This window comes from Myotis daubentonii, chromosome 3 (genome assembly GCF_963259705.1).
Source record: "Myotis daubentonii chromosome 3, mMyoDau2.1, whole genome shotgun sequence".
In the NCBI taxonomy this organism is placed as follows: Eukaryota; Metazoa; Chordata; class Mammalia; order Chiroptera; family Vespertilionidae; genus Myotis; species Myotis daubentonii.
Genome location: NC_081842.1, coordinates 194,207,373 through 194,233,467, shown reverse-complemented (window position 1 = coordinate 194,233,467; position 26,095 = coordinate 194,207,373). Strand labels below are relative to the sequence as shown.

General features: G+C 44.1%; 1 protein-coding gene across 2 annotated transcripts in view; it reads right to left on the bottom strand.

The window, feature by feature from the left end:
• Positions 1-26,095, bottom strand: part of RHBDL2 (rhomboid like 2) — a 40,863-nt gene that overhangs the window by 8,920 nt on the left and 5,848 nt on the right. Inside the window, exons 1-4 of one of the 2 annotated variants that reach the window (XM_059690113.1) lie at positions 15,777-15,825; positions 14,591-14,851; positions 13,960-14,108; positions 9,345-9,457 (exon numbers count right to left, since the gene is read on the bottom strand). In XM_059690113.1, the coding sequence (XP_059546096.1) occupies positions 9,345-9,457; positions 13,960-14,108; positions 14,591-14,830 (502 nt within the window). In that variant the 5' untranslated portion in view covers positions 14,831-14,851; positions 15,777-15,825. Of the gene's footprint in view, positions 1-9,344; positions 9,458-13,959; positions 14,109-14,590; positions 14,852-15,776; positions 15,826-26,095 lie in introns of those variants that run through there. The other variant, XM_059690112.1, reaches the window with a different exon arrangement.

Here is a 26,095-nt window from a genome sequence, read left to right as displayed (position 1 = left end):
GTACCTTGGTTGAGGGCACATCCCCAGTGAGGGGCGTGCAGGAGGCAGCTGATCAATCTCTCTCATCAATGTTTCTAACTCTCTATCCCTCTCCCTTCTTCTCTGTAAAAAATCAATAAAATATATTTAAAAAAAAAAAAAAAGAAGTTCATTCTTTATCAAAAAGAAAAAGAAAAAAAAAGGCAGTGGGCCCAGGCAGTGGAGGGTAATGAAGAGCAATCTTGGACATTTCAACGTTCTTTGGCCGCTGGAAATGGTCTAGGAGGGGTATAACATGACCTGAGCTGTGTTTGAGGAAGGTGACCCAGGCAGCAGTGTGAAAGATAGACCAGAACAGTCAAGAAATACCTGCCAAGAAGCTGTTGCAAAAATAGGCAAGAATCTGAACAGGTTATTCACGTTTTCTTTCTTTGCAACTAGGGCAGAGCTGATTCCACAGGTTGAAATCAAACTATAGGGAAAAGGGCAGTGTAGATGCTGGAGCCAGGCAGGGCCTGACGTCACAAAAGGTCAGGAAAAAGGTGTACTCAGGAACAGAAGTAGAAGGTGGAAGAACAGGATCCACCCAAGTAGGAGGGAAGTAGGATGGGGAGGTGTCAGTAAGCCTTGCCAGTCTATCTCATGACTGCTTCCTGCTCTCCATTCCCACTACTCCAGGAGGCTGGCAAAGTTTGATTGGTAAAAAAAAAAAAAAATTCAAGCATTGTCATGGGTCAGATTGTGTCCCCCCCAAAGGTATGTGGAAGTCCTAACCCCCAGCACCTCAGAATGTGACCTTATTTAGAAATACGATACACCCTAGCCTTTTTGGCTCAGTGGATAGAGCGGCCGCCTGCAGATCAAAGGGCCCTGGGTCCCATTCCTGTCAAGGGTATGTGCCCTGGCCCGGCCCTGGTTGTTTCTCTCACGTTGATGTTTCTATCTTTCCCTCTCTTCCACTCTCCCTAAAAAACTCAATGGAGTCCTAACTGGTTTGGCTCAGTGGATAGAGCCTCAGTCTGCAGACTGAAGGGTCCCGGGTTCGATTCCAGTCAAGGGCACATGCCTGGGTTGTGGGCTTGATCCTACTGGGCGTGCAGGAGGCAGCCAATCAATGATTCTCTCTCATCATTGATGTTTCTCTTTCTCTCTATCCCTTTCTCTCTGAAATCGATAAAAATATATTTAAAATATGTATATTTTTTAAAAAAATTTCAATGGAAAAAATATCCTCAGGTGAGGATTAACAAACAAAAAAAGAAATACAATTTTTGCAGATGCGATTAGTTACAATGAGGTCATATTGGAGTAGAGTGGACCCCTAAACCAATATGACTGTGTCTTTATAAGAAGGGACAGGGACACATGAAGGAAGAATACCACCTGACAAAGGAGGCAGAGACTGAAGTGCTGCAGCCACAAGACAAGGAATGCCAAGGACCAATGGCCACCACCAGAAGCTAGAGCAGCGGTTCTAACCTGTGGGTCACGACCCCTTTGGGGATCAAACGACCCTTTCACAGGGGTCGCCTAAGACCATCGGAAAACACATATATAATTACATATTGTTTTTGTGATTGATCACTATGCTTTAATTATGTTCAATTTGTAACAATGAAAATACATCCTGCATATCAGATATTTACATTACGATTCATAACAGTAGCAAAATTACAGTTATGAAGTAGCAACGAAAATAATTTTATGGTTGGGGGTCACCACAACATGAGGAACTGTATTAAAGGGTCGCGGCATTAGGAAGGTTGAGAACCACTGAGCTAGAGAGAGGCAAGGACGGATTCTCTTGGACAGATATCAGAGCAGGGAGCATGGCCCTGTTCACACCTTGATGTCAGACTTCCACCTCCAGGACTGTGACACTGCAGTTCTGGTTTAAGCCACCATTTGTGGTACTTTGTAATGACAGCCCTGAGAAACTAATACAACCACCCAGTGCAATATGGGTATGTTTTACTTATTTATAAATTACATGTATATGTATGACTACACTAATATGGTTTTTTAAAATATATTTTTATTGATTTCAGAGAGGAAGAGAGAGGGAAACAGAGATAGAAACATCAACGATGAGAGAGAATCATTGATCGTCTGCCTCCTGTATGCCCCACACTGGGGATCAAGCCCACAACCCGGGCATGCGTCCTGACCGGGAATCGAACTGTGACCTCCTGGTTTATAGGCCAATGTTCAGTCACTGAGCCATGCTAACCAAGCACTTACATGGTTTTTTAAAACACAAAAATCGAATTTTAAAGGATGTGACATATTAATTACATAATATTTTAAAATTATTTTTACTTCATTAATGGTATTTAAAAAAACTTATCGAGCCATGTAAACACATGGGGAAACTTAAATACATTTTACTGAGTGAAGGAAGCCAATATGAAAAGGCCACATACTATATGATTCCAACTATATGACATTCTTATAAGGCAACACTATGGAGACAGTAAAGACAGTAAACAAATCATTGGTTGCCAGGCGTTGTGGGTGGGGGAAAGGATGAATAGGTAGAGCACAGATTTTAGGGCAGTGAAAATACTCTATGCAATACTGGGATGGATACATGTCAACATTTGTTGTACATTTGTGGTACACAGAATGTACCACACCAAGAGTGAAGTCTAATTTTATGGACTTGGGTGATTATGTTCTGTCAATGTAAGTTCATCAATTATAAGGAACTAGAGGCCCAGTGGACGAATTCATGCAGTGGGGTCCCTCGGCCTGGCCTGCAGGATCGGGCCAAAACCGGCTCTCTGACATCCCCCAAGGAGTCCCAGATTGCAAGAGGGTGCAGGCCAGGCCAAGGGAGCCCACTGGTGCACAATCAGAGCCGGGGAGAGATAAGGGAGGTTGGCCAGCCGGGAAGGGACCAAGGCCAGGCTCCAGGGTGTGTCCAACCCTTCTTGCTCAGTCCCAATCGGCCAGACCCCAGCAGCAAGCTAACCTACCAGTCGGAGCATCTGCCCCCTGGTGATCAATACACATCATAGTGACTGTTCCACTGGTCGACCAGTCGACTATCTTCCCCCTGGTGGTCAGTGTATGTCATAGCAAGCAGTTGAGCATATCATTAGAATATTACGCTTTGATTGGTTGAATGGCCGATTGGTTGACCAGACACTTAGTTATTAGGCTTTTATTATATAGGATGTACCACTCTGTTGGGAAATGTTGATAATGGAGGAAGCTATGCATGTGTATAGGGGACAGGGTGTTTGGGAAATCTTTGTACCTTCCTCAATTTTGCTGTGAACCTAAAACTGCTCTAAAAAATTTCATTAGCCCAACTGGCATGGCTCAGTGGTTGAGCATCAACCTATGAACCAGGAGGTCCCAGTTCAATTCCCAGCCAGGGCACATGCCCGGGTTGTGGGTTCAGTCCCCAGTGTGGGGCGTGCAGGAGGGAACAGATCAATGATTCTCTCTCATCATTGATGTTTCTATTTCTCTATCCCTTTCCCTTCCTTTCTGAAATCAATAAATATATATATTTAAAATGTCTTTAATTTTTTTTAAATATATTTTTATTGATTTCAGAGAGGAAGGAAGAGAGAGAGAGAGAGAGAGAGAAACATCCATGTTGAGAGAGAATCATGGATTGGCTGCCTCCTGCAAGTTTTCACTGGGGATCGAGCCCACAACCCAGGCATGTGCCCCTGACCGGAATCGAACCCGGGACCCTCCAGTTCCCAGGCCGACGCTCTATCCACTGAGCCAAACCGGCCAGGGCTAAAATGTCTTTAATTTTTTAAAAATGTTTCAATGAAGTTATTAAATAAGCTTCACTATTTTTTAAAATCCTGGTTAAATATCATGACACAGAAATACAGATACAGTAGTCCCCTCCTTATCAATGGTTTCACTTTCCACAGTTTCAGTTACCCACAGTTCAAAAATGTTAAATGGAAAATTCCAGAAATAAACAGTTCTTAAGTTTTAAATTGAGTGCCATTCTGGGTAACATAATGAAATCCCATGCCATTCTGCTCCATCCAGCCCAGGATGTGAATCATGCCTTTGTCCAGTGTCTCCACACTGTACATACAGTACAATATATTTTGAAAGAGACCACATTCTCATAACTCTTATTACAGAACATTGTTATAGTTGCTCTATTTCATTATTAGTTACTGTTGTTAATCTCTTACTGCGCCTAATGTATAAATTAAAGTTTATCATAGGTGTGTGTGTATAGAAAAAAACAGTACAAATAGGGTTTGGTACTATCCGCTATGTGAGGCATCCACTGGGGATCTTGGAACATTTTCCCTGTGAATAAGGGGGGTACATATACTTCCAAACTCAGATATTTTTCTATAGAAATTTTCTCTTAATCACTGTCATAGCCAAAATATAACATTTTTTAAATGACGTGTAATTTAAAATGGAAGAATTACATCACTGGCTGAGCTTCAGTTATGCAAAAATTTTGTTGTAATTTTGGCTGTTAATTCCCACCTTCCCTAATGCCAGTCATTAGTTCTTGCAAACTAGTAAAGTGTTTCAGTAAGTAAGTTTAAAATGCACTAAAACTCTTCACTGAAAAATGTTAAAACAGATTAGGAAATTGTTTCCTAGCTTTTTAAATGTGAACTTGTAAGGGTGGTTGCATCATTTTCAGAAGCAAAATCGCATAAATATCAAGTGATTTCCAATGACCAGTTTTCAAAATGCCCTTTCATAGCACAACTATTTTTGGAAAAGCAGTTACATTCTTATTCCTTAGGAGAAAAAATGATATTAATATCATCAAAGGGACAAGTTTGGTGTTTGTTTTTTCAACATCTGTTAGATAGCTTACTGCTATAAGCCTTTTATTATCACAGGGGGGACAAAAAGCCAGCAAATTAGATACCCGTCTTTTTGTAAAAGTAAAATGCATAAACTAATTTTTAAAATGAGAATAAAATGAGAGGAATCACTCTAACTGATTTCAAGACTTATAATCTGTAGCAGCAGTGGTATTGACTATATGGAGGGATGGACACATTGATCAGTGGTACAAAATGAGGACCCAGAAACAGTCACACAAAACTACAGCCAACTGATTTTTGACAAAGGTGCAAAAGCAATTCAATAAAGGAAGAATCTTTTCAACAGATTTTTCTGGAGTAATTGTATATCCATATGCAAATAAATAGAAAGGACCTCAATCTAAACCTCAAAATTTATATAAAAATTAACAAACTCAAATAGATCACATATTTAAATGTAAAACATAAAACTATAACTTTAGAAGATAACATAGGAGAAAACATTCAAGACCTAGGGCTCAGTAAAGAGTTCTTAGACTTAACACCAAAAGAACAATTCATAAACCAAAAAAAACTGATAAATTGGACTTCATCAAAATTGAAAACTTTTGCACTGTGAAAACTCCTTATGTTAAGACAATGAAAAGACAAGCTACAAACTGAGAGAAAATACCTGTAAACTACATATTCAATAAAGGACTAGGATCTAGAATATGTAAAGAACTCTAAAATTTCAACAGGAAAAAAAAATCTAATTAGAAAATGGGCAGGAGAACCAAGATGGCGGCATAGGTTAACGCCAGAGTTTGCTGCTTTGAACAACTACTTCAAAAGTGAAACCAAAAAACGGAAGGGACATCACCCAGAACCACAGGGGCGCTGGCTGAGTGGAAGTCCTACAACTAGGAGGAAAGAGAAACGCATACGGACACTCAGAGGAGGCGCAGTGCTGAAGTCAAATTCTGAGGTGCGGAGTGCGCGGAGCGGGCTGGCGGCGGAGGGCACGGTTGTTGTTTTCAATCGGGAGGGAGTCGCAGACTCTGAGCTCCAGATCCGGGCGAGTCTTTAGGGACCCAGACTCAGGCGGAAGAAGCGGGACTGTCTGGCTTCGGTCAGAGCGAGTGCAGCTTTCTCTCCGAGCTTTGCAGCGGGTGCTGGGACTCAGAGAGGCAGAGCCCCTTGGGACAGGACTGAGAGCCGCCATAACTGCTCTCTCCGGCCCACACTGTTGATCCTGTGCGACCCGCCCCGCCCAAGCCCTGCACAGAGGCATTTGCCAGATAGCCTCAGGCAAAGGCTAGATTAGCACCTCCCTAGAGGACAGAAGTTCTCTCACCACCGACACAGCTGAATCTCATAGCCACTTGGCCTGGAGGTCAAACCCTCCCTGGAATTAGCTACAGCAATCAAGATTTATCTATAAGACTGCGAACAAAGACCACTAGGGGGTGCACCAAGGAAGCATAACAAAATGCGGAGACAAAGAAACAGGACAAAATTGTCAATGGAAGAAATAGAGTTCAGAACCACACTTTTAAGGTCTCTCAAGAACTGTTTAGAAGCTGCCGATAAACTTAATGAGCTCTACACGAAAACTAATAAGACCCTCGATCTTATATTGGGGAACCAACTAGAAATTAAGCACACACGGACTGAAATAACGAATATTATACAGACGCCCGACAGCAGACCAGAGGAGCGCAAGAATCAAGTCAATGATTTGAAATGCGAGGAAGCAAAAAACATCCAACCGGAAAAGCAAAATGAAAAAAGAATCCAAAAATGCGAGGATAGTGTAAGGAGCCTCTGGGACAGCTTCAAGCGTACCAACATCAGAATTATAGGGGTGCCAGAAGATGAGAGAGACCAAGATATTGAAAACCTATTTGAAGAAATAATGACAGAAAACTTCCCCCACCTGGTGAAAGAAATGGACTTACAGGTCCAAGAAGCGCGGAGAACCCCAAACAAAAGGAATCCAAAGAGGACCACACCAAGACACATCATCATTAAAATGCCAAGAGCAAAAGATAAAGAGAGAATCTTAAAAACAGCAAGAGAAAGAAACTCAGTTACCTACAAGGGAATACCCATACGACTGTCAGCTGATTTCTCAACAGAAACTTTGCAGGCCAGAAGGGAGTGGCAAGAAATATTCAAAGTGATGAATACCAAGAACCTACAACCAAGATTACTTTATCCAGCAAAGCTATCATTCAGAATTGAAGGTCAGATAAAGAGCTTCACAGATAAGGAAAAGCTAAAGGAGTTCATCACCACCAAACCAGGATTATATGAAATGCTGAAAGGTATCCTTTAAGAAGAGGAAGAGGAAGAAAAAGGTAAAGATACAAATTATGAACAACAAATATGCATCTATCAACAAGTGAATCTAAGAATCAAGTGAATAAATAATCTGATGAACAGAATAAACTGTTGATTATAATAGAATCAGGGACATAGAAAGGGAATGGACTGACTATTCTTGGGGGGGGAAAGGGGTGTGGGAGATGTGGGAAGAGACTGGACAAAAATCGTGCACCTATGGAAGAGGACAGTGGGTGGGGAGTGAGGGCGGAGGGTAGGGCGGGAACTGGGAGGAGGGGAGTTATGGGGGGGAAAAAAAGGAACAAATGTAATAATATGAACAATAAAGATTTAATTTAAAAAAAAAAAAGAAAATGGGCAAAAGACATGAACAGACAATTTCACTAAAGAGGAGATACAAATGGCAAATAAGTATATGAAAAGATGTTCAGCATCGTTAGCCACTAGAGAAATACTAATTAAGACTATGAAGCGATACCACTATGGTCTTATGAGCACAGCCAAAATAAAAAATAGTAACAACACTGAATGCATGGAAGAATGTAGAAAACTGAATCACTTATACAATTCCGGGAGAAATATAAAGGGGACTAGCCATTCTGGAAAACATGTTGGCTGGTTTTTACAAAACTAAATATGCAACTGCCATGCAACCCAGCATCTGTGCTCTTGGACATTTATCTTAGAGAAATGAAAACTCATGTTTCACAAAACTCTGTGCTTATGTACACAAATGTGTATAGCAGCTTTATTTGTAATGCTAAAAAACTAGAAATAACCCAGATAGCATCCAGTGACTGAAGGGTGGGTGGTAGACTACTATTCAGCAATAAAAATGAATGAACTATTAATACACGCAACAACCTACATGAATCTCCAGAGAATTATGCTGAGTGAAGAAGGCCAATCCCAAAGGGCTACCATATTATTCCATTTATGTAACCTTCTTGAAGTGAGAAAATTATACAGAGGTGGGCAAAAGTAGGTTTACTTTTGAGTACATGAAATAGTTTATTCTTGTATTTTTATTTATTACTTATACTAGAGGCCCAGTGCACGAATTCGTGCACAGGTGGGGTCTGACAGGCCCGCCCTGATGGGAGCCCATTGGGCCGGGCCAGTGGGGAGAAGGGGCTGTGGGCAGTTGGCCGGCCGGCCTCACCCCCAATCTGCATGGTAGGGGCCAATCGGGTGCGGGGCTGACCAGGGGAGGGGCCGCAGGTGGTTGGCAGCCAGCTCCAACCCCAATTGGGGTGCTGGGGACCTATCAGGGCCAGGCCGGCCTGGGGGGCGAGGAGCCAATCGGGGCCCAGATCAGGCTGCTACAGTGCATGTCATAGCCACCAGTCATTCTGGTCATTCCGCCATTCCAATTGCTGGGCTTTTATATATATAGACTATTTATTTGTATTACAGTTGTAAACCTACTTTTGCCCACCTCTGTAGAAATAGAGAATAGATTTGTGGTTGCCAGGGATAAAGGAGAGTGTCAAGTGGGAGGGAAGAGAGTATTGCTTATGGTATTAGAAATGTTTCGTACCTTGACTCTATCGGTGTGGATATCCGGATGATGGTACTGTACTATAGTTTTGCAAGCTGTTACCATTGGGGGTGGCTGGTTAAATGGTACATGGACCTCTAGGTTTTTATTTTTTACACTAAAGCATAAATCTATAATTATCTCAAGATGAAAAGTTTGTGTTTTTTTTTAATGTTTCCAACAACTAGATAATGGATGAATGGGAGTTCTAGTATTTTCTGCCCACACCATAATGAATCATCTTGGGCACGCACACAATTTTAGAAGTCGCTGCTGTATGCTGCGAGTACCAACTCAGTCTTTAGACCCCTTTAACTATTCTCTACATTCTCTTGAAGTTATCTTTCTCGAATGCAAATTTGATCATGTTACTTCCCAAAATCTTTACAGGAGCACATAAGGCCTTCATGATCTGGCTGTCGGCCTTTACCCAGTGTATGCACCTGGGCACCAATCTACTCAAAGTTTCCAAATGTGCAAAACCCTGTCTGTGCGATACCTCAGGGCACTCACAATGACATTTCTATGTGATTATCTTATCTCTACTATCTCTAATTGACTTATCTCCAATGCTATCAGGTTTCCTAGCACTTATTAGGAGAAGAATACATCTTAATTAAAAAGCCCATTATCACAGTTGATTACCTTTATTTTGTTTATAACCTCCTGAGAGTCCGGAGGTGTTGATTTCTTGTTGCCCTGAGAGCACTAACCTGCAATCACTCCTGCCAGGTACACCAGCCCCACTCGGAGGCCTTTGTGAACCATTTCCAAGGGAATACCCAAAGCGAGCTGCATAATAAGATTCCCCAAGATGTGCTGAACTCTGCAGAGACAAACACATTTGTCAAACATTATGTCTGAGACAGGCAGTTACTTCCTTGGGAGATTAATAGGCATTGAGGTGGTGTTTCCAGTTAAGGACTTGCTTAACTCAAATTCCAAATTCTAATTTTTTTAGCAGATAAAGGGGCATTTTAGAAGTATACTTTTATTTTACAAGGTCTGTTTTATTATAACAATTACTGATCAAATCAGAGAGCAATAAGGCTGGCCTAAAGAACATGAACTTGATTTTGTTTCACTTGCACAGTATGGAGGAAATCCTAATTCATTCATATTGAGTTTAAATTTCAGTAGGTTTTTAAGCACTGTGTCTTACAATCTCAGTATATTCTTTAATAAAACAGAGTTGGCAAGAGGAACTTCATTCCCAGGTCTACATTAAAAAGGTTGTGTTGTGTGTTTTTTAAGCTAACGAGACCCTAACTGGTTTGGCTCAGTGAATAGAATGCCAGCCTTCGGGCTGAAGGGTCCCCAGTTCGATTTCAGTCAAGGGCACATGCCTGGGCTGCAGGATCGATCCCCAGTAGGGGACATGTAGGAGGCAGCAATCAATGATTCTCTCTCATCATTCATGTTTCTATCTCTCTCTCCCTCTCCCTTCCTCTCTAAAATCAATAAAAATAAAAGCTAACCAGAATAGGGGGGGAAAGTTTACCTAGCTAAAGTTGGTATCTCCCATGTACCACAATTTGGCTGAACACATTAGAGTACATGTGTTTTATAGTTTTTAAATAGGTAAAAATATTTTTAAATGCATTTCATATCATTTTGCTTGTCAAACCCCACAAGCATTTCTGGATAATCTCTGAATGTAATTTGATAAATTCCCACATTAGCGTACTCACCAATTTAGTCAATTTAGTTGCTATGTAGCACAATGCCTTTTTTTTTTTTAAGATTTCAGATTAAAGCAAAAAGTAAAATATATATATATATATATATATATATATATATATATATATATATGTATATATGATCTTCCACAAAGTGCAACAACTTTTGCATTAGTTTTAGGGAGTGTGTTTTACATTTTAATTAACAAAAATCCATTAGACCATTGAAGAGGTTCTCTGGGCATATCTAGCAGAACAGAAAACCTACCTTTATGGCCACAAGCACACCCAGCCACAACCATCACTGTCCAAGCCATCTTCAAAGACATATGAGAGGTAACATAACTCAGCACAGAATTGTCTAGCGATAGCAGTTACACTAGTCTTATGGAGACCTCAGACATAAAATGGAGATTTGGAAGTATATGCACTTTGTGAATCTGAACAAGGTCAAAGAAAGCCATACCATCCTGTCCTCTGGCAACAGCTAGAAGATAAGATGACTAATAGCACAGAGACCCCAATGAATTACCCCAAGTATTCTTTCTTCTGCTCAACATCAAGAGTAGAAGTGGCAGAAAGATGAGATCCTGTCATATTCCCAAAGTAGAAATATTAATTTTTTTTAATCCTCACCCAAAAATATTTTTCCATTTATTTTTAGAGAGTGGGAGAGGAAAAGACAGAGAGAAACATCTATGTGAGAGAAGCAATTGGTTGCCTCCTGCACGAGCCCTGACCAGAGCCTGGGCTGGGGAGGAGCCTGCAACCAAGGTATGTGCCCTTGACCGGAATCGAACCCAGGACCCTTTGGTCTGCAGGTCGACGCTCTATCCACTGAGCCAAACCAGCTAGGACGAAATATTAATTTTTTATTCCAAATTTTATCCACCTTCAAGGCCCAACTAGCACCCATGTTACGTATGAAACCATCCCCATTCTGATCTTTCCCTCTTTCCGTTTATATTACTGTAGCTTACCCAACACTCATTCCCTCTCCCGTCTCTACCTCCTCTACTGAGGCTGGAAGAGCTATTGTTGCCTTTCCCGACCTCTCTTAGGTAGGGACACATAGCTCTGGCCAGTGAGATGCAAGTAAAAGCAGCACAGCCAGGAGACTTAAGAGCGCTTCTGTCTTGACAAAAGGGATGATTTCACCAGTACCTGGTGTTGCCTCTTCCCCCTTCCCGCTTTGAACGCAGACAACACCAGTCAACTTGCAACCAAGAGGGAAAGGCCAAGGAAAAAGCAGAGGTGCCAGCACAGGACCTAGTGTCCTGGCTTCATTAAACTGATGAACCAACCACCAACCTCTGGGCTTTTTATATGGGAAAATATTGGCCTCTACTTATTAAAGTCCCTGTTAGGTTATTTTTGTTACTTACATATAAAAGCATTTATGCAACCCCATGTTACATGTCCTACACAGCCTTGTAAATTCTTTTTGAGTGGTTAGTATGTGTCAGGCACTATAAAAATTATGTTATAACCATTGTCTGATTTAATCACAGCAAACTTATGAGGTAGGTACTGTTACCCCGTTTTACCGATGTGGAAACTGAGATGCAAAGAGATTAAGTAACTTCTATATACTATAATTCTACACTGCCTTGTATTATCAGTTAACTACTTCCTTGTCATTTTAAAGTCATTGAGTGCAGAAGCCACATATGCTCAGAACATACTTGTTAAATGAAAAGCCAAAGTGTGGAAGTGTCCACAAAAACTGAGCAGTTGATGATTTTGTGCCTGACTTGTCAAGTCTCTGAGCCCTGTGTCCTGCCATGGATGCCTATTTGGCCAAAGGCCAGAGTCATCCTTCAAGGTTCAGGGCGATGTAGGTCTCTTAGACAAAGTCAGCCTCATCTGTAACCCCACCAGAGAGGTGGGGCCACCAGAGAGGTGGGGCCACCAGAGAGGTGGGGCCACCAGAGAGGTGGGGCCGAGAGCATGCTGTTCACTGTCTGCAGTGGACATGGTGAATTGTGGATTCTGAGTGGGGTCATAGAAGGCTATTAGCACTTAAGAAACTATAAGCGGGATGGTGGGCCAGAGGGAGACTTGTGGGGAAGAGATCAACCAAAGACCTTGTATGCATAACCAATGGACACAGACAATGAGAGAGGAGGGGTGAAGGCCAGGGCTGGGGGGCGGGGCAGGCTGGGAGAGGACAACTGGGGAAAAAGAGGACATATGTAATACTTTCAATAATAAAGAATTTTTAAAAAAAGAAACTATAGCTCTAACCAGTTTGGCTCAGTGGATAGAGTGTCAGCCTGCGGACTGAAGGGTCCCAGGTTCGATTCTGGTCAAGGGCATGTACCTTAGTTGCAGGCACATCCCCAGTAGGGAGTGTGCAGGAGGCAGCTGATCGATGTTTCTCTCTCATCGATGTTTCTAATTCTCTATCCCTCTCCCCTCCCCTCCTCTCTGTAAAAAATCAATAAAATATATTTTAAAAAAGAAGAAGAAAAAAAGAAACTATAAGCAAAACTAAAAGCCAGGCACTGCAGCTCCTGTGGCTTATATTATTTTAGTATTATACATTCATTAGTGTTCATGAATTATTTTTTTAAGCGTGTGGTGGGGCAGAAAAAGTGGGAGTGATGCTTCATATCCTAAAGGGAACATTCAACAACACCAAACAACCAGGGGAACATACTTTTGGTTTGGTAATGATTTGATCTCTTCTCATTAATATTCCTATGTACATACCAATATTAGGCAGTTATAATGTAATATGAAGTACAATGGACCTGCACTTAGCACTAATGGGTTGAGGTCCTTCCTAGCTCTACAACTTAGCTGTGTGACAAGGAGCAAGTGACCCTAACCCCTACCCTAAGTCTCAAACATAAAACAGTAGGAGTAAGACCTGCCTCCTAGGGGTGCTGTGATAATCATGCAAGATTATGGATATTGCCGTGACCGGTTTGGCTCAGTGGATAGAGCGTCGGCCTGCAGACTGAAGGGTCCCAGGTTCGATTCCGGTCAAGGGCATGTGCCTTGGTTGCGGGCACATCCCCAGTGGGAGGTGTGCAGGAGGCGGCTGGTCGATGTTTCTCTCTCATCGATGTTTCTGACTCTCTATCCCTCACCCTTCCTCTCTGTGGAAAATCAATAAAATATATTTAAAAAAAAAAAGATTATGGACATGAAAGTGCCTTATCCTATATAATAAAACCCTAATATGCAAATCAACCCAGCAGAATGGAACGACCGGTCGCTATGATGCGCACTGACCACCAGGGGGCAGACGCTCAATACAAGAGCTGCCCCCGGGTGGTCAGTGTGCTTCCACAGGGGGAGCACCACTCAGCCAGAAGCCGGGCAGTGGCGGGAGCCTCTCCCGCCTCCACGGAAGTGCTAAGGAACAGCGAGCCGAGTGGTAAGGAGCAGCAAGCAGACAGGCGGTAAGGAGCGAGGGGTCCCGGACTGCGAGAGGGATGTCCAACTGCCGGCTTAGGCCCGATCCCCGGGGGGTTCCGGACTGGGAGAGGGCACAGGCCAGGCTGAGAGCCCCCCCCACCCCAGTTCACGAATTCCGTGCACTGGGCCTCTAGTCAGTAATAAAACTCTGAACAAATGGTAGGGGTTACAGTGACTTTTAGCCACCTCCAACAGCAGTGACTTAACTATCATTCCTTACCCAGCATGTACCAGCATGTATGAGATAAACCTCCAGGCCTCCTCCCTCTTCTTAGGATTGTAGATAAATGGACTCTCCAAGATGCCCGTGTCCAAGGTGACCCACTGTTTCTGAGGCTTCCACACAGCATAGTAAATAAACACTGCCAGCTGTCAGGGAGGGCAGACATGAATGTTAACCACACCTTCCACAGAGGCCCCATTAAAGCCCACGGGCACCACCTTTGTTTCCAATGGTTAGCTCTCCAGTTGGCCACTTCATACCATGTGCTCCAAAGATGACAGGATTTAAATTTCCCTGCCGTGTATCTGACCATTTAACGGTGGTCGTATCCTACTTCCTCCACCAGCTAAAATGAAATGAAGCCACTGAAATTGTAGTTACTGCTGGGCAGGGGCCTGTTTGAAAAATAAAAGTCAATGCTTGGCTGAAAGTGACTGGGAACATAGGAAAAGCCCGGGAGGGGGATGTGGAGAGGGTGAGGTTGTGTTCCGTGTGTGCTACACCTGCCACCACCTCACTCTCTTCTTACATGCTTCCCAGTCTCTGATCTATGTCTCATCTAAACCCCCAGTCTGTCCGCAGCTCCCCACGGGTACTTGCACTAGTGCCCACCGCCCAACGTATTTACCTCAGCCAGGCTGACGGAGATGATGAACACAGGAGGCGGGAGGCAGTTTGCTCTCTCCAAGTATCTACTTCGGGCGTGTTCAGGAAGCATCCATTTTGAGACAATCTTGTGGACCTTCTTATTCTTGAAGGGATCTTTACCTTCCCCGTCCTCCCTCATTTTCTTCTCTTCCTCCAGCTCTTCTTCCATGTCTCTTCCCACATTCACATCCTCCATCTGCAAATCCCCAGCAGCAGCCATTGTCCTGGGTCCTACCTACACCTGGAAGGGACATAAATGTCAGGGAAAACAGATGACTCTATAGTCTTAAGGCCGTGGTTCTTTCCTGGGTTCTCGGTCATTACCGTGGGTTTCCAAAGCCTTTCCTGTATGTTACTACAAGGCAGCTGACCTGTTGCCCGAATACTCGTGCATATCCGCGTGTAATTGTGACAAAGTGCTGGGGTCTCCCCAAAAGGGGGAGAGAGCTCTCAGGGGTCACTTCTGGTTGCATCTATTGCCACCACCCAAAGGGATGGACTGGAGCCTTGGAATGGCAACACTACTTTGTCTGGCCCTTCCTTCCCCTCTGCCATGGACTTTCAAGTCAACCGTTAGCTTTGCCCTGAGGGTAATGTGTCTCAGGGCCCAAATCATGCACAATACATAACTGGCCTCAGTTCCGTCTAGTTTAACTGAGCAATCTCCTTTCCCCCTCTTAGTTTCATCTTGCTTCTATTCTCAGGTTTCTGATTCAGAATCAAAATTCATTTAATGAATATCAACTGGGTACCAGGCACGATGTTGGGGACTGTCACATCTATTAACCATGAATGTTAAAGCATTTAAAAAATAAGTTCATGTCTAGGGCGGGGGGAAAAAATGGACACATATGTAATACCCTTTGTAATACTTTAAGCAATAAATAAAAAAAAAATAAGTTCAATTAGGGATGATTCGCATTGTACTAAAAAGTTCTATTGTAAATTTAAGCACCATACATGATCACATTATGAGGAAATAAAATTCTACGTTGTTAACAATACAACTTTATATCTATAAAAGGAGCTAGGAAAATGAGAATTACATTCCCTCCTCCCCAATTTTCTCTTTTCTCCAGATTTCCAAACTTTCCAGACATTTCACATCTTCAAGCCCACCATTTTAGGTATTTTACTGAAATATATTTCCTGGACTGCAAAGATACCTGACCCATTCAGTTTCGCCAAGACTCAGTGTGTGTCTGCCGTCTTCCTTGGCATCTACAGTAAAGGGACCTGCTGTATAGTTCTAGCTAATTTAGGCTCTAGCAACAGGTGAGCGCATTGGTAGTGATTGCAACATTTTGTTTTTGCCTCACTTCTCAGTCAATCATTATCATGCTCTGACTTTCATACCTGTCTGTGCCTGCTCCCCGAGAACAGGAGCACCCTGCTTCATCTTATCTCCAACATCTGGGTGCTCACAGGTGCTGCTTCCTGTCATGCTATTCTTCCCACTCCTGTTTACCTTCTGCTCCCACACCTGAATTTCTCAGCACAATTCACTACCTTGGAAACATGACTAATCAGATTGGCAACAATGAAAAAGACTGATCCATTCATCACACACATGCGTCAAGGGGGATCACTTTGTACACTATATAAATGTCTAACCCAGTGGTTCTCAACCTTCTGGCCCTTTAAATACAGTTCCTCATGTTGTGACCCAACCATAAAATTATTTTCGTTGCTACTTCATAACTGTAATGTTGCTACTGTTATGAATCGTAATGTAAATATCTGATATGCAGGATGGTCTTAGGCGACCCCTGTGAAAGGGTTGTTTGACCGCCAAAGGGGTCGCGACCCACAGGTTGAGAACCACTGGTCTAACCACTATGCTGTATGCCCAAAGCAAATATAAAACAGTAATGAGTGTCAACTGTAGTTGAAAATAAATAAAAATAAGATTAAAAAATACGAAATCAGCCTGGCTGATGAAATATAGTCTTATATGAAATAGCTCAGTGGTTGAGCATCAACCCATGAACCAAGGGATCACCAGTTCAATTCCCAGTCAGGACATGCAGGAGGTAGTTAATCAATGTTTCTATCCAATGTTTCTATCTCTATCTCTCTCCCTTCCTTTCTCTCTATAATCAATAAACATTTAAAAAATATATATATATATATATATACACACACACACATACACACACACACACACTCTAAAGGCCCAGTGCATGAAATTCGTGCACTGGGGGGCGGGGAGGGGAGGGTCCCTCAATCCAGCCTGCACCCTCTCGCAGTCCAGGACCCCTCACTCTACCACCCGACTGCTCACTGCTCCTTACTGCCCGACTGCTCTCTGTTCCTTACCCCTCAGCTCACTGCTTCCTAGCACTGTTGTGAAGGTGAGAGAGGCTCCTGCCACCGCCACTGCGCTAGCCAGCTGTAAGCCCAGTTTCTGGCTGAGCGGTGCTCCCCCTGTGGGAGCTCCTGCATTGAGCGTCTGCCCCCTGGTGGTCATTGCGCATCATAGTGACCGATCATTCTGGTTGTTTCACAGTAACAGTCACTTAGGCTTTTATTACATATAGATAGATAGATAGATAGATAGATAGATAGATAGATAGATAGATAGATATTAGTACCCTGGTGCATGGATTCGTGCATATTGAAAGGAAATTCATTAGAAGGTGGCCAGCGGGGTAGGGCTAGGCAAGATGGGCCAGACACAACCTGGAGCCAACCTCCCGCGGTCCCTCCCCGGCCGGCCGCACCTGAGGTGGCCACGCTTGAAGGTCGTCTGTGGAGTGAGCAAGGTCCCAACAGCAGGGCAGGTGGGGAACCTCGGCCTGTCCTGCGGGGATCTGGCCAAAACCGGCTCTCCAACATCCCCCAAGGGGTCCCGGATTGCAAGAGGCTGGTTCTCAGGTGATGCACCCCAGAATCGGGCTCCCTCCTCTCTGGTTCCAGGTGCGTCATTACCCGAGAACCGCCGCTGCCAAATCACCACAGCTCGGCAGCTCCTGCATTGAGCATCTGCCCCCTGATGGTCAGTGTGCGTCAGAGCTACCAGTCAGACGGTCACTTAGCCTTTTAGATAGATAGATAGATGATAGATAGATAGATAGATAGATAGATAGATAGATAGATAGATGATAGAATATGTATATATGAAATCTCACACACAGATACACACACACACTCAGATCAAAATGTTCTCATCCTACCAGTAGGAAACAACTGGGGTAGATTGTTAATGTAGACAAAAAAAAAGAGCCACATACTAAACCTGACAAGCTCAGGAGACACCTGCATGGTGGACCTTATAAATTCAGAGATTGAATGTAACCGCATAGGATGATCTGAACATAAAAAATCCGAACTAAAAGTGGGTCATGACTGTAGTCATGTCCTAGGCCTGTAGCTTCCTTGACAAAAGTCTATCTCTACCTTCAGTGAGTCTGTGTGTACTGTTTTAAACCTCTTCTGTCTCCCCCTTTGATTCTAATGCAGACAATAAGCTGCAAAATTGTTATTCTCTGGAGCATGTTCTCAATTCATTGAGATTTTGCTTCCCAGAAATTGTCATCATTTTGGCTCAAATAAACTCATAAAAATTCTCTACAAGTTTGGACAGGTCTTACATCGACATTAGAAAGAATGGCTCTGGAGGAGTATAAAAGACTTACAGCCTTCTGGTTAAAAATGGAGATGTCCCCCCTGTACCCGCAAAACCAGAGACCTTCCTTTCATGGCTTAGCTAGTAGTCTTCAGAAGCGGAAGAGTGAAAAGAACTTCCGTACTTCCCGGCCTTATCTGGCAGCAGCATTGCTTGTGTTGTGAATCACTGAGTCAGTGTGTTGGCCAAGGATTTGAAAGAGCAGGGCTGTGCTCCTTTACCCAGAATGGGTGTCTGCCATTTTTTTTAATCTGTGGAAATATAAATGTCCATAAGGAGATCTACACAGGAGGCCCTTGACATCAACAGGGAATTTTTCCAAAGACCCTTCAGGTGTCGTCATTCACTCAATCTCATATAGTGCCTCCCAAATGAACGTTGTAAATTATAGCCAGAAAGTTTTAAGTGATTCCATTTCAGACCCTAATTGATTCCATAAGTGCAAAAGAAACGATATTTATAAAATTTGTTGTGTGAGGAGTATTAACCATGTTCAATGCTTTGCACCTGAGGTCCCAAAGAAGAAACTAAAAGAGGAAACTTGCTTAGTTAATGGTACATCTTTTCCTTTTTCATAAGGTTTAATCTCTCTCAAAGAGCTGTTTCTGCACTGGCTGACGAACTCACTGAAGCCACTAGCCAATGCATTTTTCCTTGCATCTATGTGACATACATGGTAGATCTCTGGATATCAGAGATCCTACACACACTGAACTTGACATTCCATGCCAGTTTATCCAGAACTCTTCTTTGCGGCCCAAAAAAATCACTTTCTCAGGACTCTTCACTTTGTTTTCATGCTTATCACTGGCACTAGAAACTGATTTATTTTCCTGAGTCTTTTCTACTCCTGCAACAAGAAGCAAAGATTTTAGTCACCACATGCAGGTTCCATGAAGGCTATCACTAGTAGAGAATAAATAGTGAAGTCACATCACATGAGATGTCAAGGTGGAACGGGAGGCCTGGTTCACTAACTAGTAAATGACTGGCACAGGTAGAACCAGTCTTGCAATTCACACTCACTTACAATGGGCCTTTGAGAGTAGCTACTGAACTACAGAAACTGTGATGAACCTGCAAATGTGGAGCACTTGCAGTGTACTCTTTTAATAACACTTATGTAGTGATCATTTGTTACTTTTCTCAGAGAATTCCTCATCTCATAAATCTTGGTGGGCAGCAGGGACCACTTCCTATTACAGAAGCGTAAGTTAAAAATACTCACTTTTTGCCCTGACTGGTTTGGCTCAGTGGATGAAGCGTCGGCCTGCGGACTGAAGGGTCCCAGGTTCAATTCCGGTCAAGGGCATGTGCCTTGGTTGCGGGCACATCCCCAGTGGGAGGTGTGCAGGAGGCGGCTGAACGATGTTTCTCTCTCATCAGTGTTTCTAACTCTCTATCCCTCTCCCTTCCTCTCTGTAAAAAATCAATAAAATATATTTTTTTAAAAATACTCACTTTTCCAGGTCCCAAGCAGCTAAGACTAAGGTACAGGACCCATCAGCTGCATTTGCTTAGGATTTTTTAGGCCAGAGCTGGGAATGGGAGAAATTCTTTACAGCGGTGGACTAGCCAGTGGTGGCGGCAGTGTCCAGCGTCCAACCTCGCTAATGGGGTCAGTGTGGTCTCCAGCATCCAGTCCCAGCTGTATCTTTGACAAAGGCTGCGGCAATGAGCGTACAGCAGCAACACTGAGGCTCTCTTCACCCACCGGGCTCTGCGATGTGATCTCTGTAGAGGTCTAGGTGCCTGATCTCCCTTTGTTTCTGCCTAGTTCCCAAAGCTTGTGTCTGCAGCCTTCTCATGATTTTTGTAATCTGCCTGTAAAATTATGATATACTAAGAAATATATATATTTGGCCTTCAGCCCCGTCCTTGGAATTTTCAAAGTGTTAGCGGTGAGAGGAACACCTTTGTTATTTATAATAAGCCCCTTTCAACCTTACCTGCGTTTATGCTAATAAAGTGACTCTTGGAGGATTGGGGGCTGGTTGCCAGGAAACAATCATATGATTAGAGAGTTGGAACTTTCAGCCCCAACCTCTGGGGAAGGGAAACGGGCTAAAGATTGAGTTTAATCACCAACAGTCAACATTTAATCAGTCATGCCTATGTAATGGAGCCTCCACAAAAACCCTAAACAAAGGGGTTCAGAGAGCTTCCGTGTTGGTGAACACATCAAGGTGCCGGGAGGGAGGTGCACCCAGAGAGAGTGTGGAAGCCTCATGTCCCTTCTCACACACCTTGCCCTGTGCATCTTTCCCATGAAGCTGTTCCTGAGTTGTATCCTTTACAGTAAACTGGTGATAGTAAGTAAAGCCCTCTCCTAAGTTCTATGAGCTGTTCTATGAGCAAATTATTGAACCTGAAGAGGGGTCATAGAAACCCCAATTTGCAGTCAGTTGGTCAGAAGTACTGGGGGCCCAGACTTGTAATTGGCATCTGAAGTGGGGAGAAGTCTTATGGGACTGAGCCCTTAGCCTATGGGGTAGTTAGTGTCAGAATAGCTTGGCGTGGAAAACTCACACATTTGGTGTCAGAAGTGTGAGTAAAAATAGAGAAATACTTTTTTCTTTTACTATCCAATGTGCTTTCAATAAAATTCACTTAACTGGTGCAATCAGCCAGAATCAGTTTCTCTCCCTTGCAACCAAGAACCTAACTAATACATCTGAACAGCCGAGGAACTCTTCTAAACTCTATCTGGGGCAAGTTAAACTCATTTCTTATTCTGTATTTAGGAGACATCGTGTAAGGAAAGCACAGAACCAGGAGACCTGTTTTCTGGTCTAGCCTCTGCCACTTCCCAGCGGTGTAACCTGCAGCAAGTCCCTTCTCAGCTCTAAGCAACAATTCTCTCATATGCACAGTAAACAGCCTGCACTAGACCAGTAGCTCCCCAAACTGGCTATGTTTTAGAATCCCTTCAGACATTTACTGTTCGTACAGATTCCTGGGCCCCACCCTGAAGACCCTGAGTTAGTAGATTTAGTAGATCCCTGACAAGTACACCAGTGAAGTGGAGGCAGCAGCACCTTTGAGAACCACAAGCCAAGGCGCTCTATGGCCCACTCCCTGGCACATACCCTGGAAGAGATGGTTTTATTGCTGCATTCCTCGTGCCCAGAAAGCTCCTGGTGTACAGGAAGTGTTCAGAAAACACCTGTATCTGAGAAAGGGTAAACAGAAGCCCTCTGAAACCTTTCTGTAAATCTCAAATTATTTCAAAATAAGTAAAACGTTTATTGAAAAGAATACTAGAAAGAAGAAAGGAAGAAGGAAAAAAGGAAAGGAAGAAGGGAGGAAGGGTGGAGGAGGGAGGAAGGGGAAGAGGAGTTTTATCCACCACAGTAACTAAGAGTCTCATATCACTGTATATGGAAAAGCATCTCTCATCACCTTTCCCTCTGCGCGCGCACCGCACCCCCACCCCACCACATTCTCAGTCTGCCATCATCAGGCTGTCAGAGGAGACCGGTGGAGCCACCGTGCTGTAAAGGCTACGGAAGTGTTTGTGGCCCGTCTTTGAGGAGCACTGTTCCTTGTCCCTGGCACTGTAAAGACCTGAGTTCTACTCCCAGCATCCACACTTAACTTCCCTGGGCCTCAGTTTCCTCAGCTGTAAAACAGAGCTCCTCTCTCCCCTCCGTGTCTCACAGGATTATTGTAAGAAGCAAATGAAAGAAAAGTTGTCACATTAGTGAGCATTCACTATGTGCCGGGTTCCATGCTCAACACTTCATGAGCATTCTCTCCGTTCATTTCCACAACAACCTTGTACAGCAGGATAGTAACAGCTCCATTTTATGGAAAACAAAACTCAGGCTTCCAGAAAACGTGAACAAGGTCATAGACCCCTGAGGGGAGGGCTGGGAGAGGAGCCCAGGGCGTTTGACTCCGAGACCCTGGGGGTTCCTCTACCACGTGATTTCTACACACCTAGTAGTAAAGAGGTGTACTGGTACATCTTTATTTTGATTATTTCCATCCCAGCCTTCCCTCTAACTCTCTCTTCTTCCTCCAGCTTCCCAAACTGAACCAGACTAGACCCTGGGAGTTCCCAAATGGGAGCCACAGAACTGGCAGGTCACCAGCCCTGAGGACGGGGCTGGGAATCCCCGCCACTTCCAGTGCTGCCACAGGGAGTCAACATGGAGACAGGCATCCAGGAAAGGAAAAGATTTTTCTCTCTGGAACCCAAAGGACTAAGTCAGGCTCACCTTCCCTTCTTCACCTCACCCAGAAGAGCACTGGCAAGGCCACCACTTGAGACAACTCCTCTCTGGCCGAAGAGAGTTTTGATCATTAGCTTGTGCTGCTTTCCTCGCTGCCAACAAGTAGGTTCTAAATATCTGAATTGTTTTTTTGAAACAGCTGGCCCCACCCATTCACTGGTACCAGGCAGGCCCCTGGCAAGGATGAGTGCAGCCTTGATGTGGCCGGGGCGCCCAGGAGGCTGGGCAACAGGCTGGGCTGGGTATACCCAATTGCTGCCCAGCTGGGCCTGGTGTGGAGACTTTTGGTGGTGTTGCTAGGCAACATAAGTAATTGGAGAGGCCACGTATTGGGCTTCTGGACCACGAAGATTAACAGCCTCCTTCATCACACTGCAAACCATCATTATGCCGGTTCCAGAAGCCTGCAGCAACCTCCGTGGTTATAGCCTGAAAGAGTGCTTTTTTAGCTACAGAAATTAAGAACCAGCTTTTCAATATTATGGGTTTGTGGCTGTGGTTGTTTCTTTTTGCTACATCTCTGAGGATACACTTGGAATAAATAGGCAAAAGGTTTAAAAACAAAAAATACCCTCTTTTCCAAAAGCTTTCCTTCTTCCTGAAGCAAAGCACTCTTGGCTCGATAGTGAGGGCAGCTCAGGTAAGGACACTCGGCCTCCTGAGGCCTCTGCATGCCCGCGGCATGGCGAAGCTTCGTCCTTGGAACCCCTCCGCTGTGGCTGTGGTGCAGGGTAGGGGGACGGGGCCTGGTCACGCGCAAGGCCTCACAGCAGAATAATGCTTTTGTGTCCCTCTCCCATTCTAAGAAAATCACAATACCTCCTCTTCCCAGGCTACAGAACCACTCTCACTTCTTCTATTTTCTTTTTTATTGTTTGATTTTAGAGCAGTGGTTCTCAACCTTCCTAATGCCGCGACCCTTTAATACAGTTCCTCATGTTGTGGTGACCCCCAATTTCATTGTTACAAATTGAACATAATTAAAGCATAGTGATTAATCACAAAAACAATATGTAATTATATATGTGTTTTCCAATGGTCTTAGGCAACCCCTATGAAAGGGTCGTTTGACCCCCAAAGGGGTCGCGACCCACAGGTTGAGAACCGCTGTTTTAGAGTGAGAGAAACCAAAGGAAAGAGAGAGAGAGGGAAAGGGAAAGATCGATTTGTTGTTCCACTTATTTATGTGGTCATTGGTTGTTTCTTGTATGTGCCCCAACCAGGGATCAAACCCACAACCTTGGTGTATCAGGATGACATTCTAACCTACTGAGCTACCCAGCCAGGTATACTATTTAATGGATCCTCCCAGTGGCCCTATGAAAAAGACATCATTATTATTCCCATTTTACAGATGAACAAATAAGGCAAAAAGAGGCACCCATGATTACATACCAAGTCACAGCAAAGCTGTGGCACTAACCCATTTTTCTGAGGCCAAATCCTAGGCTCTCCACTACATCACAATGCCTCCCCACAGAGCTATTTAAGATATTACATATGTTTTTGTACCCTATTATAATATGGAAAATAGTAATAAAAGTACACACTGGTGTAGAAACACAGAACTTCATTATATATATATATATTTTATATATTTTATATTTATTTTATATATATATATGTATGTATATATATATGTATGTATATATATATATATATATAAAACCCTAATATGCAAATAGACCGAACAGTAGAACAACCAAACAACCAGTCGCTATGACGTCCACTGACCACCAGGGGGCGCATGCAGAACATGGTGGGCGGCAGCAGCAGGCGGCAGAGTGGGGAACATGGTGGGCGTCAGCCGCAGCAGGATGGTGGAGCAGGTGAGCTGGGGTGCCAGACCAAGGCGTGGCACCGGTTGCTGTCATTGGGGTGAGCCTCTGGTAGTTACTGAAAATTCTTTGCTCCAGTGTGCCACAGTCCCACCCAACACTCGCACCTGCTGCTGGCGCCGGCCCTCCTTGCACCTGCAGACCACAGCCCCTCCCCCTGGCCGGCCCTGCTCCTGATCACCCCCATACCCCAATAGGGGGTGGGGCTGGCTGGCCAACCTCCCATGGCCCCTCCCCCAACCGCTGACCCCCCAATCAGCTCCCCCACCCCATTCGGGGCAGGGCCCACCGGCCCACTGCCCACAGCCCCTCCCCATGGCCAGCCCTGCCCCCACTTGGCCCCCTCATTCCTATCGGGGGTAGGGCCCGCCAGCCAATCGCCCACGGCCTCTCTCCCCAGCCAGTCCAACCCTGATCAGGCCCCAATTGGGGCAGACTGGCCAGCCAACCTCCCACCATCTCCTCCTCCCAACAGGCCTGGCCTAGATCCACCCCGATTAGGGCCAGGCCAGCCGGACCCCAGCCATGTACGAATTCGTGCACTGGGCCTCTAGTGACAAAATAAAATGGTGGTTGTTTTAAGCTACTAAATTTTGGCATGATTTGTCATACAATAGCTACCAACACACCTCATCAGAACTAGAAGACAGAAGGACATCCCATACCATTCTGCCTTCCCATTAACATTGTTCATCTTCGTAACCCTCCATTAAGTAGATTGTAGTCTCCATCTGGGTTTCCACTCCTGCCCCCCTCCAAAACAAAACAAAACAAAAACACGCCCGGCTGGCATGGCTCCGTGGTTGAACGTCAACCTATGAACCAGGAGGTCCTGGTTCGATTCCCAGCCAGGGCACATGCCCAGGTTGCAGGCTCCATCCCCAGTGGGGGGTGTGCAGGAGGCAGCCAGCCAGCCAATGATAATCTTTCATCATTAATGTTTCTCTCTCTCTCTTTCTTTTTTCATTTCTGAAATCCATAAAAACATATTTTAAAAAAACAAAAACACAACCTCAAATCAAAATATAGCAACTCTCTGCTTAAAAATCCTTCAATGGTTTCCCATTGTCTTCGAGATAAATACAATATCCTTTCTATGGCTGATAAGGTTCTGCATGACCCAGCTCCTGCCTGCCTTATGGAATTCTACCACTCTCTCCCAACATCTCTGTTCTGCAACCACAGGGCCTCCTTTCTGTCCCAGGAACACACCAAGCTCTCTGCTGCCTGCGGGTCTTTGGACTTGCTGTTTCCTCTGCCTAACCCTTTCTCCATACCTCACACCCACACCAACACATTCACACAAGGCTAGCTCTTTCATAACCAATAGCACCTCCCTAAGAAGGCTTCCCTAATAAACCAGCAAGTAAATGAAGAGTGAAGGGAGAAGGAAGTATGGAATAATAGAAAGAGCACTGAAACTACAGCATTCAGAAAACCCTGGTTCTTGCTCTAATTCTGCCCCTGTTTGCCTGTGGATAAGACACATCACCTCACCTGACCAGAATCCACATGCCCACCATGATGCACGTGGCTAGTGAGTGATTGTTCATAAAGTGCCGTACACCAGAAGTCCTCCCAATTCTTGCTCATGAGTCCCCATAACCATTTTGAAAAAGCTATGACCCTCTCACACATTTTTAAGTGAATAACTAAAATTATTTTTTACAAGTCAAAATAGGTTCCAAGATGGAATCTTCTGGCACAGCCTTTATTAGAGGCATGCTTTCGATATAGTCATCTAAATCTTGGAGCTACAGACTTAGCATGTTCAATTTATG